General features: G+C 38.8%; 1 protein-coding gene across 3 annotated transcripts in view; it reads right to left on the bottom strand.

The window, feature by feature from the left end:
* The window catches only part of NEK1 (NIMA related kinase 1), a 231692-nt gene that overhangs the window by 75108 nt on the left and 137282 nt on the right, over positions 1 to 19302 (bottom strand). Inside the window, exons 21-24 of one of the 3 annotated variants that reach the window (XM_060015312.1) lie at positions 9408 to 9491; positions 8898 to 8981; positions 8403 to 8480; positions 7739 to 7834 (exon numbers count right to left, since the gene is read on the bottom strand). The exons of the other annotated variants lie outside the window; for them this stretch is intronic. Coding sequence (XP_059871295.1) covers positions 7739 to 7834; positions 8403 to 8480; positions 8898 to 8981; positions 9408 to 9491 — 342 coding nt within the window. The remainder of the gene's footprint in view (positions 1 to 7738; positions 7835 to 8402; positions 8481 to 8897; positions 8982 to 9407; positions 9492 to 19302) is intronic. 3 annotated transcript variants of the gene reach the window in all.

The following is a 19302-nucleotide window of genomic DNA, read 5'->3' as shown; positions in this document are numbered from 1 at the left end:
AACCATCCTACAAGATGTGCTCAAGACCACGTTTAAACATATTTGTGGGCTATGTTTCAACCCACCAAGGGCAGATTTTGGGAAAGAAATATAATGACAAACCTCATGCTTGCGTTCTCTGAGATATACTAACTTGAGCTGTTAGAAGTGTGACGTTCTAAATCACGAACCTGAGAGGTGCCTATGTGACTGGGAGAAAAGGAAACATCTCCCAGTGATCAAGGTGCTCTTCCAGGGTCCCACGTGCCAACCACAACATGAACGATGACACAGCCATCTGCTCCGCCTTGTGTAAGGAACCATACAAGGTGTATATACAGGCAGCACAGTGAGGGCCTCTGCAGGCACACCGAGGGGACAGACGTGGAGCACTGACCCACCTCTAAGACTCCAGGGTGTCACCACGCAGGCTGCTGTCATCAAATACTCAGAAGCCCCGTGCAGCTCTGCATAACAGATCACATTCTTAAAATAAGGCTAATCTGCACTAAGCATAAGCTCCTCACTGTATTTAATGGCTACCTTCCTCTCACAATCACCTTCATGTGCTATGCAGACGGCCAGAATGGATTACTAAAGACTAAACTATAAACTAGGAGGGAGCGATGGCCCTTAAAGCTTGCAACTGCGATCCTGCAGCTGAACACAAGGATGACAGCAGCAGGCTCAACCCAAGGAAAGCTGATTAAAAAGGATACACAGGCAGTTTCATAATGAGTCACCCTGATAGAAACTGCCCCACTGTGCAAATCAGCAAAGGACGAAATGTTTCTGTTTCCTGGGCCCAAGAGAACAAAAGTAGACTGTTCCGCATGCCACTATACAGAGGCCACCAAAGCTAAGCTCACCTTCTTTTCCACATCAGGTAAGTTTGCAAGGATTTGGCTAAGAGGACAAATTACTAGCTCTGACTATGAAGATGAGATATTTCTACTTCTGACAAATGTGGTTGCTACAACATTCTCTTGCAGAAGAGGCAATAAGTTAGCACAGCAATTATTTCATACTCACACCATAACATAGGAAATGAAATAGCCACCCAAGTCCAGAAAGAACGGAGAATGCCAGGTAGGATAAACCCAAGGAGAAACACGCTGAGACACACAGTGATCAAACTGACAAAAATTAAAAACAAAGAAAAATTACTGAAAGCAACAAGGGAAAAATGACAAATAACATACAAGGAACTTCCATAAGGTTAACAGCTGATTTCTCAGCAGAAACTCTACAAACCAGAAGGGAGTGGCACGATATATTTAAAGTGATGAAAGGGAAGAATCTACAACCAAGACTACTCTATCCAGCAAAGATCTCATTCAGATTTGATGGAGAAATCAAAAGCTTTATAGACAAGCAAAAGCTATGAGAATTCAGCACCACCAAACCAGCCCTACAACAAATGCTAAAGGAATTTCTCTAAGTGGGAAACATAAGAGAAGAAAAGGACCCACAAAAACAAACCCATGGGCTTCCCTGGTGGCGCACTGGTTAAGAGTCCGCCTGCCAATGCAGGGGACACGGGTTCGTGCCCCGGTCCGGGGAAGATCCCACATGCCACGGAGCGGCTGGGCCCGTGAGCCATGGCCGCTGAGCCTGCGCGTCCGGAGCCTGTGCTCCGCCATGGGAGAGGCCACACAGTGAGAGGCCCGTGTACCGCAAAAAAAACCCAAAACATAACAATTATGAAAATGGTAATAGGAACATACATATCAATAAGTACCTTAAACGTAAATGGATTAAATACTCCAACCAAAAGACAAGGCTCGCTGAATGGATACAAAAATAAGACCCATCTATATGCCATCAACAAGAGACCCACTTCAGACCTAGGGACACATACAGACTGAAAGTGAGGGGATGGAAAAAGATATTCCATGGAAATGGAAATCAAAAGAAAGCTGGAGTAGCGATTCTCACATCAGACAAAACAGACTTTAAAATAAAGAATGTTAAAAGAGACAAGGAAGGACACTACATAGTGATCAAGGGATCAATCCAAGTAGATATAACACTTAGAAATATATACACACCCAACACAGGAGCACCTCAATAAATAAGGCAACTGCTAACAACTATAAAAGAGGAACTCAACAGTAACACAATAGTAGTGGGGGACTTTAACACTTCACTTACACCAATGGACAGATCATCCAGACAGAAAATTAATAAGGAAACACAGCTTTAAATGACACAATAGACCAGATAGGTTTTATTGATACTTATAGGACATTCCATCCAAAAACAGCAGATTACATTTTCTTCTCAAGTGCACATGGAACATTCTCCAGGATAGATCACATCTTTGGTCACAAATCAAGCCTCAGTAAATTTAAGAAAACTGAAATCATATCAAGTATCTTTTCTGAACACAACGCTATGAGATTAGAAATCAATTACAGGGAAAAAAACGTAAAAAACACAAACACATGGAGGCTAAACAATACGTTACTAAATAACCAAGAGATCACTGAAGAAATCAAAGAGGAAATCAAAAAATAACTAGAGACAAATGACAACGAAAACACGACAATTCAAAACCTATGGGATACAGCAAAAGCAGTTCTAAGAGGGAAGTTTATAGCAATACAAGCCTGCCTCAAGAAACAAAAAAAATCTCAGTCTATAACCTTACACCTAAAGGAACTAGAGAAAGAAGAACAAACAAAACCCAAAGTTAGCAGAAGGAAAGAAAGCATAAAGATCAGAGCAGAAATAAATGAAAAAGAAATGAAGGAAACAACAGCAAAGATCAATAAAACTAAAAGCTGGTTCTTTGAGAAGATACACAAAATTGATAAACCATTAGCCAGACTCATCAAGAAAAAAAGGGAGAAGACTCAAATCAATAGAATTAGAAATGAAAAAGGAGAAGTAACAACTGACACCACAGAAATACAAAAGATCATGAGAGATTACTACAAGCAACTCTATGCCAATAAAATGGACAACCTGGAAGAAATGGACAAATTCTTAGAAAAGCACAACCTTCGGAGACTGAACCAGGGAGAAATAGAAAATATGAACAGACCAATCACAAGCACTGAAATTGAAACTGTGATTAAAAATCTTCCAACAGGGCTTCCCTGGTGGCACAGGGGTTGGGATTCCGCCTGCCGATGCAGAGCACACGGGTTCGTTCCCCGTTCCAGGAGGATCTCACATGCCGCGGAGTGGCTGGGCCTGTGAGCCGTGGCCGCTGAGCCTGTGCGTCCGGAGCCTGTGCTCCGCAACGGGAGAGGCCACAACAGAGAGAGGCCAATGTACCGGAAAAAAAAAAAAAATCCAACAAACAAAAGTCCAGGACCGGATGGTTTCACAGGTGAATTCTAGCAAACATTTAGAGAAGACCTAACACCCATCCTTCTCAAACTCTTCCAGAAAATTGCAGAGGAAGGAACACTCCCAAACTCATTCTACGAGGCCACCATCACCGTGATACAAAAACCAGACAAAGACTACAAAAAAGGAATATTTCACACCAATATCACTGGTGATTACAGATGCAAAAATGCTCAACAAAATACTAGCAAACAGAATCCAACAACATATTAAAAGGATCATACACCATGATCAAGTGGGATTTATCCCAGGGATGCAAGGATTCTTCAATATACGCAAATCAATCAATGTGATACACCATATTAACAAATTGAAGAATAAAAACTATATGATCATCTAAATAGATGCAGAAAAAGCTTTTGACAAAATTCAACACCCATTTATGATAAAAAATCTCCAGAAAGTGGGCAAAGAGGGAACCTATCTCAACATAATGAAGGCCATATATGACAAACCCACAGCCAACATCATTCTCAGTGATGAAAAACTGAAAGCATTTCCTCTAAGATCAGGAACAAGACAAGGATGTCCACTCTCGCCACTATGATTCAACATAGTTTTGGAAGTGCTAGCCATGGCAATCAGAGAAGAAAAAGAAATAAAATAAAATAGAAGAAATACAAATTGGAAAAGAAGAAGTAAAACTGTCACTGTTGGCAGATGACATGATACTATACATAGAGAATCCTAAAGATGCTACCAGAAAACTACTAGAGCTAATCAATGAATTTGGTAAAGTTTCAGGATACAAAATTAATGCACAGAAATCTCTTGCATTCCTATACACTAATAATGAAAAATCTGAAAGAGAAATTAAGGAAACCTTCCCATTTCCCACTGCAACAAAAAGAATAAAATACCTAGGAATAAACCTACCTAGGGAGACAAAAGACCTGTATGCAGAAAACTCTAAGACACTGGTGAAAGAAAGGAAAGATGATACAAATAGGTGGAGAGATATACCATTTTCTTGGATTGGAAGAATCAATATTGTTAAAATGACTATACTACTACCCAAAGCAATCTACAGATTCAATGCAATCCCTATCAAATTACCAATGGCATTTTTTACAGAACTAGAACAAAAAATCTTAAAATTTGTATGGAGACACAAAAGGCCCCGAATAGCCAAAGCAGTCTTGAGGGGAAATAAACAGAGCTGGAAGAATCAGACTCCCTGACTTCAGACTATACTACAAAGCTACAGTAATCAAGACAATATGGTACTGGCACAAAAAGAGAAATATAGATCAATGGAACAGGATAGAAAGTCCAGAAATAAACCCACACACCTATGGTCAACTAGTCTATGACAAAGGAGGCAAGTATATACAAAGGAGAAAAGACAGCCTCCTCAATAAGTGATTCTGGGAAAACTGGACAGCTACATGTAAAAGAATGAAATTAGAACACTCCTTAATACCATGCATAAAAATAAAACCAAGATGGATTAGAGATCTAAATGTTAGGCCGGACAGTATAAAACTCTCAGAGGAAAACATAGGAAGAACACGCTTTGACATAAATCACAGCAAGATCTTTTTTGATCCACCTCGTAGAGTAATGGAAATAAAAAGAAAAATAAACAAATGGGACCTAATGAAACTTAAAAGCTTTTGCAAAGCAAAGTAGAAACAAGACAAAAAGACAACCCTCAGAATGGGAGAAAATATTTGCAAACCAATCAACAGACAAAGGATTTATCTCCAAAATATACAAACAGCTCATGAAGTTCAATATTAAAAAAAAACAAACAACCCAATCCACAAATGGGCAGAAGACCTAAATAGACATTTCTCCAAGGAAGACATACAGATGGCCAAGAAGCAAATGAAAAGCTGCACAACATCACTAATTATTAGAGAAATGTAAATCAAAACCACAATGAGGTATCACCTCACACCAGTTAGAACGGGCATCATCAGAAAATCTATAAACAATAAATGATGGAGAGGGTTGGAGAAAAGGAAACCCTCTTGCACTGTTGGTGGGAATGTAAACTGATACAGCCACTATGGAGAACAGTATGAAGGTTCCTTAAAAAACTAAAAATAGAATTACCATATGATCCAGCAATCCCACTACTGGGCATATACCCAGAGAAAACCATAATTCAAAAAGACACATGCACACCAATGTTCATTGCAGCACTATTTACAATGGCCAGGTCATGGAAGCAACCTAAATGCCCATTGACAGACAAATGGATAAAGAAGATGTGGTACATATATACAATGGAACATTCCTCAGCCATAAAAAAGGAACGAAACTGGGTCATTTGTACAGACGTGGATGCACCTAGAGACTGTCATATGGAGTGAAGTAAGTCAGAAAGAGAAAAACAAATATGGTATATTAACGCATATACGGGGAACCTAGAAAAATGGTACAGAGGAACTGGTCTGCAGGGCAGAAATAGAGACACAGATGTAGAGAACAAATGTATGGACACTAAGGGGGGGAAAGTGGCGGGGGTGGTGTTGGGATGAATTGGGAGATTGCGATCGACATATATACACTAATATGTATAAAATGGATAACTAGTAAGAACCTGCTATATAAAAAAGTTAAAAAAATGAAATTCAAAAAAAAAAAGGGGGAAAGTAAAAGCACTAGAATTAAAACATGATTTAAACAGCATAACAATCTGAAGCCAGGGAAGACTGGGACCAGTAGGCCAGAAGATAAGTACCAGATAATAGTAATTATGATCTGGGAGGAAGATGAGATACCCTGTGACAGTTATTGTCTCGTAGTCAAGACTTGTTCATGATGTGGCAAACAAGACGAGAGTTGTCCACTGTTGGACTCCAGAAACTACAGAGAAAAACAGTAACTAGCAGAGGGTGAGAAATTAAAATTGCTGGGAGGAGAAAACGAAAGGGAACTATCAAAACACCCTTAGACTTATTCTGATTTCTGGAGTTCTGTCCCTTTCACTCATGCTTCATAGCTAAATGGTTCTTTTTCTTTAGGAATATGGTACGAGAATCTCCCTGTATATGACATCAACGGGTGGATTCAGAAGAAACACAATCATGTTAAGAGATAACACAAAAGACATCTGATAAAACGCCAAAACACAAGTCTGATAAAAACTGTAAAACCCAGACGTAAAATTATATTCCTTACTATTTTACCATACATAACAGAGAAATGACTAAAGTATTTCCATTAAAGACAGGAACAAAAGTATTATCCCTATTACTATTTAACTCTGTCCTAGAAGTTCTGGCCGATGCAGAAAGAATAAAGTGGTAATAAAAGGCAAAACTCAAAGAAGGCAGGGGAGTTAGGCGTACTGCCTATGAATACTAAGACTTTGATACCTGACAGGCACAGGTTCCTATCCCAATTCCATACTTCCTGAAAATGTGACCTCATCTAATTGTTTTATCTTTCCTTATCTGCTTTGTAAAGTCGTAAAGAGTAAGCAAAGCGACCCATGGGCAGTGGTTATAATTTGCCTTGCATACAATAAACAATTATGAACTGTAGCAATTACTGTTATGATGTATATCATGACTGCCTGTCAGTGATATTGTTGCATGCTGAAACCCCTCAACATTGGTAGAACAGGCACACTCACTGCATAAGACATAAGCAAAATCCAACAATTTCTCCAAATATCAGCACTATTCTGTTAGAAAAAACCAAACGTTTAAAAGCAGAAATGGAATTATAAACCATCAAGAAATGAGCTTTATAAGAAATATAACAAGTATGAGTTAAAAATGATCAAAATTATGTAAGAGATATAAAAGATACAAGTAAATGTAGATATTTAACACGCTTCTGGATAAAGACTATTATAAACACGTCAGTTCTTCTTAAGTTAATTTGTAGGTTTAAGGTAGTATGATCAAAATCCCAACAGGATTTAAGAAAAGAAAAAATAAAAAATATTACTCTAAACTGTACCTCTTAGAGAAAAAGAGAGCAAGTAAGTAAGGAAAACAAATGAAAAAGAAGAGTGAAGGGGAAATGAGGGAAGAACCTTTCCAAGAATTAAATATATTCTAAACCCATAATTACAAGCACAACGGGGCCCTGGGGAACAGACGTGGAATCATCCTCCAGGACATACGGGCGTCTAGTCTCTCACAGGCAGCATTGCAGATCAGGGGCAGAAGAAACGTTGCAGGCACTAAGTGATGCTGGGACTTTGATTAGCTACTTGGCAATAAAAAAGACTAAATAAAACACATTGGGTTCTCACCTCAAATCAAACCCCAAAATAACTTCCATATGGATCGTCCTTAAATGATGACAGAGACAGAGAGATGTAGGGGAAATGAACGAGAGGGAGAAAATAGGACCACAGAACCATAAGGCTGGCGCAGCACCCAGTGAAAGCGGGCGGGCAGGAGCCCGGCAGGACGACAGGGGCAAGGCTCACATTCTCCTCCCACAGCTTCTTCTCTCTCTCGTACGCCTCCTTCCTCCTACGTTCTAGCTGCTCCTTCAGCACAGCCGCGCGGGCGCTCACCTGGGCCTGGAAATGAAGACAATCAGCACAGCTAGTGCCAGAAAGAAAGGCGCAGGTTTGCCTGTTTGTTTGTCCAGGTCTATAAAAATATTTCCTTATTGGCCAAAAAAGAAGTGGGTGTGTGTGGTTGCAGAACACAAACCTAAGCTGCATGCCCAGCACCTACACGGGCTGCCAACACACAGCAGCTACTCAGTAAGTACTTCTGGAATGAAAATAGATGCAGGTACAGTCAAATGGAAATAAAAATTTACAACTATGACTATTATGCACAAACTTGTCTTCACAGAAACAGAGATTATGTTTTTCACTTTTAGGGTTACCATTTTCTCTTCTTAAGGTTACTTGTGTGATAGTTTCATGTATTTATGCTGCTTCATCAAATTGCTCTCCATAAATATGACATGAAGAGAGCAAAATGCTATTTTTCAGAAATGGAAAAGTGAGGGATAAAAGGGAAAGAAAAGTTAAGGCAAGAGAATAAGTTGGTTTACTACGAAAGACTTAAGAACACAACTTTCTATCTCGGGTTTCCATTTCCTCTAGGAAAACCTGTATCACTTCCAGTACATACCTTCAGCACTTCCACTTTCTTACGCCTCACGTCAGACTCCTCACTTCCTTCCTGTCCTTTGGAGCTGTCAGCTTCTTTCTACAAAATAAGTAGTGAGCAGACCACTTAGGACAGAACCGCAAACTCACTGTAGACTTCACATGAATAAACTAACATCTAAAAATGAAAAATGGCAAGTCGTTCATGGCTGCAACTGAACGCTCCACAACCGTCAACTCCTATGGACACTGAGAAAAAAGACAGAACAGAAAGATATAAAACGTACCATTTTATATGTCCATGGGTACCACTCACACTTTCCTCTCAGAATCCCCCCGGAACAAAAGGTCTTATCAATTTTAAGTCATATAAATAAGATATACTGCAACACTATGTATAGTTTTCTGGTCTTTGACCTTCACTGTCTTCATCAGACTTTATTTTGTGTTAGTGGCACATAATCTCAGTGTATTATAATGTCATTCAATTACTTTTTGAAAAAGATTTTCAACCTGCCTTTTCACCACGAAGCTTCGCTCTAATCTGTTGGCGCTCATTGAAATTCTGCAGTCTTATTTGTCTCAGCCTTGCCAGATAAACCTACGAAGAGAAAAAAAACGCAACATTTTAATTAAAAAAAAAAAAACACTACCGTTTTCATTGCTAAAATGTTTTTTATTTAAAGAAAAGTGTTAATGTGAATATAAGAAATAAAAGTTTTGAAATCTGGTTAATGGCAATGTAATATTAGCTTTCAAGTGTTTAATCTAGATCAATTTGTTTCTGAAAAGAAAAACAACACAATAACAAATTTTTAATTTTATCAAAAGAAAAGAAATTGAACTCAGAATTCTGAATAACAGTTATGGGGCAAAATTATGACACAGTATGTCAGTCAAAATATATTAACAGGTCCCTACAGACCTAAAGATCGTCCAGTCATTGTTAGGAATTTAAACCATGCAGGAAAGGAAGGCAATCAACTCAAAGTGACGGCGTGAGGCAGCGAGCATGCAGGAGGCGTACCTCTTCCTCTTTGCTTCTCGGCTTCCCTCCTCGTGAAGAGCTGCGCCTGCCTTCGCACAGAGCTGCCAGGTTGTGCAGGGTGCCCTGTGCATCATTTAATGTACTAAGGTTAAAGAACGACTAAGGCTACAGCAGCATCTTACCTAGGGACCGCCCGGCGCCACTACTTCTGGTGGCAAATACTGATCAAGTCTAAACGATTAGCTGATAAACTGATTAAAGACGCTGGCATTCTCCTTTGGCGATTTAACCAACACATTCAGTGAGAACAGAAGGAAGCAATTAAACCCCAAATGTAATTATTCAAATAGAGACCAGCTACCTTTTTATTAGCCATTTAAGTCAACATGTCTTTTAAAACTGCTTTGGAGGTTAGCTAAACCCCAAATCAAAATCTTCCTCTACAAAGGCCCATCACTGCTACATGTTCGCTTACACAGTAAACACACACGTGCACACACACACACGCACACGACAGGGAATAACATGAGCGCCAACTCCCTGCACCCGGGCATGCCCTGGTCCTGGACTGCAAATGACCCGCCCAACCACACGCCAACTAACATGGTTTATCATAAGCATGGAATGATCTTCTCATTAGAAATTACTCATAATTACCCACTTTCTCTTCCTGCGGCACCAGCTGTGGATCAAGAGCCTCCCAACTGAAAAATCCTCGTCCCACTTCCCCTTCTCACGTCTTTCTGTCGGATTGCCGAATGCGTACTTTTTATATTTCCCTGCTTTTACCTGCTTCCCATTTATTTTTAAATCTTCTACACTCTGTGTTCTGATCCCACTGTGACTCTGAAAATCTTGCAAGGCTACCAATGCCCTCCAAGTTCGTAATTCAAATGGACCCTTTTGAGCAAATTTTGCAATGAACATTTCCATTGGAAATTAGTTTTCATTGAATCCATTTAGCTTATGTCAGTATTTTTTTCTCTCATAAAAATCATATATGTTCACTGTTGAAAACGTATGAAACAAAGAAAATACAAATCATTCGTAATTCTACCATCTGAGAAACTTACAGTTTCAGTGTTCTCCTCCAGACTTCCTTCTATGCCTATGTAGGAATTTAACCATTTTAGTTTGAAATATTATAGATAACAACAGAAAGGTGAGAAGTAATGTACAGGGAGGTCCCATGTATCCTTCACCCACCCTCTCCCAACTGTATCGTCCTGCATAACTGTGGTACCTATACACACTGGGAAGCTGGCACTGCACGAACCAGACATTTCACCAGTTACAAGTGCTCACGTTTCTGTATCTCCATCAGTACAATTTTATCACACGCATAGCCTTATGTGACCACCATCAAATCAAGATACTTAACTGTACCATTACTATGTCACTTGATAGCCACATTCACTGCTCCCATCTCTGCCCGTCAACTACCAATCTGTTCCCCACGCCTACAATTATATTTCACAAGTTCTATATATATGTATGGAATCACGCAGTATGCATCCTTCTGAGGTTGACTGTTTTCACTTGGTATTACTTCCCTGGAGTCCATCCAAGACACTGGACGCATGACTGAATGGCCTGTTCCATCTCAGTGCTGAGCAGCAGACTATAGTATGGAAGTACCATAATTTGTTCATTCATTCACCCTATGAAGGACACTGGGGTTTCACAGTTTTGGCTATTAAGAACAAAGTTGCTGGGCTTCCCTGGTGGCGCAGTGGTTGAGAGTCCGCCTGCCGATGCAGAGAACGCGGGTTCGTGCCCCGGTCCGGGAGGATCCCACATGCCGCAGAGCGGCTGGGCCCGTAAGCCATGGCCACTGAGCCTGCGCGTCCGGAGCCTGTGCTCTGCAACGGGAGAGGCCACAGCGGTGAGAGGCCCGCGTACCACAAAACAAAACAAAACAAAAGAACCCACAAGAACAAAGTTGCTAAGAACATGCATGTAATAAGTTTCTTAGTGAAAATAAGTTTTGTCTTCTCTGGGACAAATGCCCAAGAGCGCAGCATTACCTGCTCTTGGTGTGACACATCCATTTGTAGTTTTAAAAGGGACTGCCAAACAGTTTTGCAAAGTGGCTGTATCATTTAACATCCCTACTAGCAATGTTACGGTCACCCACTTTTTCCAAATCCTCGCCAGCATTTGGTTTTATCACAATTTTTATTTGAGCCATTCTGATGGATGGGTAGTGATATACTACTGTGGTTTTAATTTGCATTCCCCAGATGGCTAATGATGTTGAACATCTTTTCATGTGTTTATCTGCCATCTGTGTCTGCCATTCGTCCTCTTCAATGAAATGTTTAGATTGTCTTTTGCCCATTTTCTAACTGGACTCTTCATATTTTTAATGTTGAGTTTTGGTGGGTTTTTATATGTTCTAGATACAAGTCGTTTGTTAAACATGGGGTTTACAAATATTTTCCGCCAATCTGTAACTTGTATATTCTTCCTCTTAACAGAGTCTTTTGCAGAGCAAAAGTTTTAAATTCTCATGAAGTCCAATTTATCAAGTTTTTCTTTTATGGATTGTGCTTTTGGTGTTAAGTCTAAGCACTCTTCGTCTAGTCCTAGGTCTTGAAATTTTCTTCTTTTTCTCTAAGTTTTACAATTTTATGTTTTACATTAGAGTGCATGATCTGTATTGAGTTACTTATATTACGTGTGAGGTTTAGGTCAAGGTTCATATTTTTGCCTACAGGTGGATGTCCAATTTCTCCAGCACTAATGCTGAAAAGGCAATCCCTCCCCCACTGAACTGCTCTTGCTTCTTTGTCAAGAATTAGCAGGGCATATTGGTGTGAATTTACTTCTGGGTTCCTCACACTGTTCCACTGACCTATGTGCCTGTCCTTCCACTAGCACTATACTGCTTCGACCACTGCAGCTACAAGCAAGCTGTGACACCAGGAAGAGTCATTCTTCCCACTTCAGTCTTCTTCAGAATTGTTTGGCTATTTTAAGGCCTTTCTCTGTCTATATAAATTTTAAAAATAAGCTTGTCTATAAAAAAATGTTTCTGAGGGTTTACTAAGAATTACAATTATTAGTAAAACAATTTAAGAATACTTGCCATTTTCATTACCTTGAGTCTTCCAATTAATGAACATGGTATGATTCTCCAAATATTTAAATCTTCAATTTCATCAAGATTTTGTCATTTTAATTGCACAAATCCTGCATGTTTTATTATACTTTTGTTCATTTTTTTTGGAGCAATTGTAAATGGTATTGCGTTTTTTTAAATATGTTTCCACTTGTTCATTGTCAATGTATAGAAATCAGTTGATTTTTGTGAAGTGACCTTATACTTTTATAACAATAATAAATTCATTTTTTAGTTCTAGGAGTGTTTTGGTTGAGTCCTTCAGATATTCTATGCAGATAATCATGTCAACTGGAAATAGCAATAGTTTCATTCCTTCTTTTCAAATTTGTATGTCTTTTCTTTCTTTTTCTTTCCTTACTGCAGTAACCAAAACTGCCAGCAGTATGTTGATTAACAGTGGTGAGAGCTAACTTCCTTGTCCTTTTCCAGACTGTAGAGGGAGAGCATTCAGTCCTCTACCTGTAAGTATTAAGTTAGGTGTAAGTTTGTTTATAGATGACTATAATGAGGTGGAGGACATTCCCCTTGCTTTCTACTTACTGATAGTTTTTATTTATTATGATGTTGAATTCTGTCAAAACATTTTCTGCATCCATTGTTATGATCACATGATTTTTCTTCTTTAGCCTGTTGATATGGTGGATCTCACTGAATTTTTTTTTTTTTTTTTTTTTTTGTGGTACGCGGGCCTCTCACTGTTGTGGCCTCTCCCATTGTGGAGCACAGGCTCCGGATGCGCAGGCTCAGTGGCCATGGCTCACGGGCCCAGCCGCTCCGCGGCATGTGGGATCTTCCCAAACCGGGGCACGAACCCGTGGCCCCTGCATTGGCAGGCGGACTCTCAACCACTGCACCACCAGGGAAGCCCCTCATTGATTTTCTAATACTGAAACAGACTTGGGTTTCCAGACTAAATCCCACTTGGTTGTGGTTGGATTCAATTTGCTAAAATTTGTTGAGAATTTTTGCATTTAAGTCAATGAGATATTAGTCTGTGGTTTTCTTTTTTGTGCTGTATTTGTACAGTTTTGGTATCACGGTAATACAGGCCTCAAAATGAGTTGGGAAGTGTTCCTTCTGCTCTGACAGCCTGAAAGAGACGGTATCATTTTATCAAATTGATGTTAATGCTTTCTGTGTTTGGTAAAATGCTCCAGTGAAACCACTAAGGCCTGGAGATTTATTCCTTTTCAGTTTTTAATCAAAAGTTCAATTTTAAAAATAGTTACAGGACTATAGAAGATATCTATTTCAATTTGGCTAAGTTCTGGTAGTTCGTGGTTTTCAAATAGTTGGTGCATTTCTTCTAGGCTGTTTAACTTATGAGTGTAAAGTTGTCATCTTTTTACTCACTATAAGATCTGTAGTGATATCCTGTTTCATTCCTGATATTGGTGATTTGTGTCATCTCTTTCTTTTTATCAATCTTGCTAGAGATTTATCAATTTCATTCATTTTTTTTCTAAGAACCAATTTTTTGTTTCATTACATTTCTCAGAAGTGTTCCTGTTTTCAATTTCACTGACTTCTACTCTTAATGATTTCCCTCATCCTGCTTGCTTTGGGTCTATCTTGCTCTTCTTTTTCTAGCATCTTCAGATAGGAACTTAGACTACGGATTTGAGACTTTTCTTTTCTAATGTAAGCCTTTAGTGCTATAAATTTCCCTCACAGCAGTGCTTTAGCTGCATCTCACTTATTTTGATATGTGATGTGTGTATTTTCATTCATTCTTTGTATTTTTAACTTTCCTTTTAGATTTCCTCTTTGTCTCTGTATTATTTAGAAGTATTTTTAACTTTCAAGTGTTTGTAGATTTTCTTGTCATCTATTATTGATTTCTAGTTTGATTCCATTATGTTCAAAGAATATATGTCATATAACTTTAATTCTTCTAAATTAGTTAAGATTTATGATCCAGCATATGGTCTATCTTGGTGAATGGTCCGTGGGCACTTGAAAAAATAATGTATTCTGCTATTGTTGGATAGGATGTAAATTAGATCTTGGTGGCCTGTGGTGGTGTTTAGCTATTCTATACCCTTGCTCATTTCTGACTAGCAGTTCTATCAATCACTGTATTCAAGTCCCCAACTATACTTGTGGATTTGTTTATTTCTCCTTTCAGCTCTATTAGTTTTATATATTTTGAAGTTTGGTTGTTTGGTATACACCCATTAAGGATTGTGATAACTTCTTATTGGACTGATTCTTTTGTTATTATGTAATGTCTCTCTTTCTCCCTAGTAATTCTGTTTGCTACGTTAACAATAAATTCTTTTAGCTTATTTCGTTTGAGAATGTCTTTATTTCCCCTTCATTCCTGAAGGATGGTTTCATCAAATATAGGATTCAGGGTTGACAGTTCTTTTCTTTCAGCACTTGAAAATTTTTATGCCACTTCTTTCTGGCCTCCACGGTTTCAGATGAGAAATTTGGTGTTGTTCCAATTGGTAGTCCTTCATATCTAATGTGTCATTTCTCTCTGGCTATTTTAAGATTTGTTTTCTTTGTCTTTTACTTTCAGAAATTTAATATTCCTAAGTGAAGATTTCTTTAAGTGTATCCTATTTCAGGGTTTGCTCAGCTTCTTGAAGCTTTAAATTTGTCTTTCACCAAATGTGGAAAGTTTTCAGCTATTATTTCTTCAAATACTTTTTACACTCCCATGCTCTTTCTATTATCCTTTGGGCTCCAATGATACAAATGTTAAATCTTTTATTATTGTCCCACAAATCCTTAAGACTCTGATAACTTTTTTCAGTCTTTTTTCTGTTAATCAGATTGAGTAAATTCAACTGATCTGCCTTCAAGTTCAGTGATTATATCTCCATCAGCTCCACTCTACTACTGATTCTACCCAGTGAATTTTAAATTTTGGTTATTATATTTTTCAATTATATAACTGCCAATTGGTTCTTTTTATAACTACTAATCCTTCACTGAGATTTTCTCCTTTTTTCATTCCAAAGAATTCCTAATTGCTTGTTGAAGTATTTGTTTAAAGCAGCTTGAAAATCTTTGTCAGATAGTTCCAGTATTCCACTGGCCCTAGGTCAGCTCAATGTCAAGTTGTGGTTTTCCTGGTTCCTGGTATGACAAGTGATTTTTTTATTGTATCCTGAATATTTTAGGTATTATGTTAGAAGACTCTTGATCCTATTTACATGTTCTGTTTGAGCAGGCCACTTAGGTCCTGGCCTACTGTTGTGGGGCTTCACTCCAATGACAGTTTGGCCTTCTGAACTCTTGTAATGTTAATCTGGTCTGCTTTGTTGTTCTGGTGCTGATGGAGGTCCTGCTCAGTCCGTTCTGCTGTTATTCTATGAGGATGAAGTTGCTTCCCTGGGTCACCTGCTGTTACTGAAGATCTCCTGAGGGTGGGGGTGAGGGGCAGATGCCCCTGGGCCTGGTCTCCTTGTCATTAGGTGGACAGAATGGGGACACAGCTTTGTAGCAACTTCTGCTATGGATAGATGGATCACCTGCCCATGTACTAGTTGTTGAGTAGACCAGGACGGTCCAGGGCTTTGTTGCCACTGGTGGGTCAAACTGCCCTCCAAGTCACCTGCTGATGCTCCAGTTGTGGGATGGGGTAGGGAAGCCCTGGGGCTTCACTGCTGACCACAGTTTAAATCACTCACCAGGACCCCCCTGTGGCACATATTGGGGTTCTTTCCTAGTACGTTGGCAACTGAGAGGATTTTCTGGGTTTTATTTTGTTTGTTTGGTTTCTTTGTATTTTTGTCTATGTCAGTGGTGGATCTGGATTTCAGGCATGTCCAACACCCAGTCCATGATATACAGGAGATGTTACTTCCAGAGTATTTAACTGTATTTAGGCGGGAAGAGCAGGGAAAACTGAGTCCATGCCATCTTGTCCTGGTACAATGCAGAAGTCATTTTTTAGCAGCTAGGGTTTCTGCACTGCAATACGCTCTACGATAAGACCAGTACAGTTGACCCTTAAATAATACGGATTTGAACTGTGAGACCCACTTATACTCAGATGTTTTTCAATAGTAAACATACAATCCTACACAATCTGCGGTTGTTGAATCCATGGATGCAAAGCTGCAGACATGACTTGGAGGAACCATGTATATGGAGGGTAGGTGGAGGGTAGGCTTAAGTTATATACAGATTTTCAACAGCAAGGCGGGATGATGCCCTCATCCCCGCACTGTTCAAGATTCAACTGTATATTAAGGTTCCACAGAGTTACCTGGGATTGCTGTAAAGACTAATAGAGAGCTTTCTGGGTTGAACTGTATTCCCCCAGAATTCATATGCTTAAGTTCTAACCTCTAGTACCTCAGAATGTGACCTTAGTTGGAGACAAGATCTTTATCAAGTTAAAAGAGATCATGAGGGTGGGCTCCAATCTAGTATAACTGGTGTCCTTAGAAAAAAGGGGAAATTTGGAGACACACGCCTGTACAGGTAAAACACCATGTAAAATGAAGGGAGAGGCTGGGGTGATGACTCTACATGTCAAGGAATGCTAAAGATAGCCAGGCAACCACCAGAGGACAGGGAGCGGATTCTTCTCACAACCCTCAGAAGGAACAAACCCTGCTGACATGCTGATCTCTCACTTCTTCCCTCCAGACTGTGAGGTAATAAATTTCTGTTGTGTAAGACATTCAGATTGTGGAATTTTGTTACAGCAGCTCTAGTAGACTAATACAGAGATAATGCACATAAATTGTTTAACATAATGTCTAGCATAGTAAGCTTTCAATAAACAGCTGTCATTTATTACTTAATTTTTGGTTTAATTGTCTATCTCCTTTACTGTTTAAGTTCTCTTGCTGGCACAGAACCTAATATATTAGTCAATAAATGTTTGTGTAATACTAAAAAAATGAGTGAAAGAATGAATTAAATATTTAACACTTCACTGCACATTTTAAAGGCATTTTTCCATTAATGTAAATAAATAAAGAATGATTTAAGATGAGGAAGTAAGACAATAACATTTCTCAAGGTAAATAATACTGTTTCATCATTTTTTATAAAATTCATAAGTGTTCTGTTAAATCATTCAACAGAAGAAAACAGATAACCAAGGAAATTCTTGTATATGTGTACCAGGAACAGAAACTAGTTCAAAGCAAAAACTAGATTCAACCTAAATACCTACTGTCAGGTGAATTAACTGCGGTATATTCATACAACAGAATATTATACAGCTAAACCCAACTATGTAAATGAATCTTAGAAAAACAAAAACAGAAACTAGTTCAAAGCAGAAACTAGATTCAACCTAAATACCTACTGTCAGGTGAATTAACTGCAGTATATTCATACAACAGAATATTACACAGCTAAACCCAACTATGTAAATGAATCTTAGAAAAATAATGACGCATGAAAAAAGGCAAGTCCTAATCTATATACAGTATGATGTAATTTTTATAATGCTCAAAAATAGGCAAAACAGAACAAGACATCATTCAGACACATATATGTAAGAGGAAAAAGCATTTAAAAAAAATCCATAGGAATGATATATCCAAAATTCAAGATAATGGTCACCTCTGGGAGAAGACAGAGGCACAGTCAAGACAGGGGTTGACAAACTATGGTTCAGGGGCCAAATTCAGCCCGCCGCCTGTTTTTTATGTTTCATAAGCTAAGAATGGTTTTGCACATTTTTAAATGGTCAAAAAAATGAAGCGAGTATTTCATGACCACATAAAAATTATATGAAATCCAGATTTCAGTCCCTAAGTAAGTTTTACTGAAAGTCAGCCGTGCTCACTCATTTACACAGTGTCTATCGTTACTACTTTGCTACAATGCATAGTTAGTAGTTATGACAGAGATCTTATGGTTTGAAAACGCTAAGATATTTACAACCTGGCCCTTTACAGAAAAACACCCGCCAATCCCTAGATTAGGGAATAGTACACAGATAGAACTTAGTGTTCTACCTGCTGGGTTATTTTGCTTGATAGTTTACACATATATATTACATATATGCTTTTTTATGTACCAAAAATTATGTTTTACAAGGACAATAAGGGAATCATTTTTTTAAAAGAAGTGAAAAAACAATCTTCTCAAAATGAACAACTTAGTGTTGAAGAACTCTACAAGAGTCAGGAAACTACAATCCTCAGGTCAAACCTGGCCAGCTGCCTGACGGTGTAGATAAGGTGTTTGGTTTTTTAAAACATCTTTATCGGCGTGTAACTGCTTTACAATGGTTAGTTTCTGCTTTATAAAAAGTCAATCAGCTACACATGTACATATATCTCCAGATCTCCTCCCTCTTGTGTCTCCGACCACCTTCCCTATCTCACCCCTCTAGGTGGCCACAAAGCACCGCGCTGATCTCCCTGTGCTATGCGGCTGCTTCCAACTAGCTATCTGTTTTACATTTGCTAGTATATATAAGTCCAAGGCACTCTCTCACTTCCTCCCAGATTCCCCTCCCCGCCCCATGGTGTCCTCAAGTCCATTCTCTATGTCTGCGTCTTTATTCCAGTCCTTTCCGTAGGTTCTACAGAACGTTTTTTTCTTTTTTTAGATTCCATATATATGTGTTAGCATATGGTATTTGTTTTTCTCTTTCTGAATTACTTCACTCGGTATGACAGACTCTAGGTCCATCCACCTCACTACAAATAACTCAATTTCGTTTCTTTTTATGGCTGAGTAATATTGCATTATATATATGTGCCATATCTTCTTTATCCATTCATCTGACAATGGACACTTAGGTTCATTCCATGCTTTGGTATTGTAAATAGAGGTTCATTCCATGCTCTGGCTATTGTAAATAGCGCTGCAGTGAAC

The sequence above is a fragment of the Delphinus delphis genome, chromosome 6 (assembly GCF_949987515.2).
Source record: "Delphinus delphis chromosome 6, mDelDel1.2, whole genome shotgun sequence".
Classification (NCBI taxonomy): domain Eukaryota; kingdom Metazoa; phylum Chordata; class Mammalia; order Artiodactyla; family Delphinidae; genus Delphinus; species Delphinus delphis.
The sequence above is the reverse complement of the archived record's forward strand: the minus strand, read 5'-3'. Positions and strand labels throughout refer to the sequence as shown.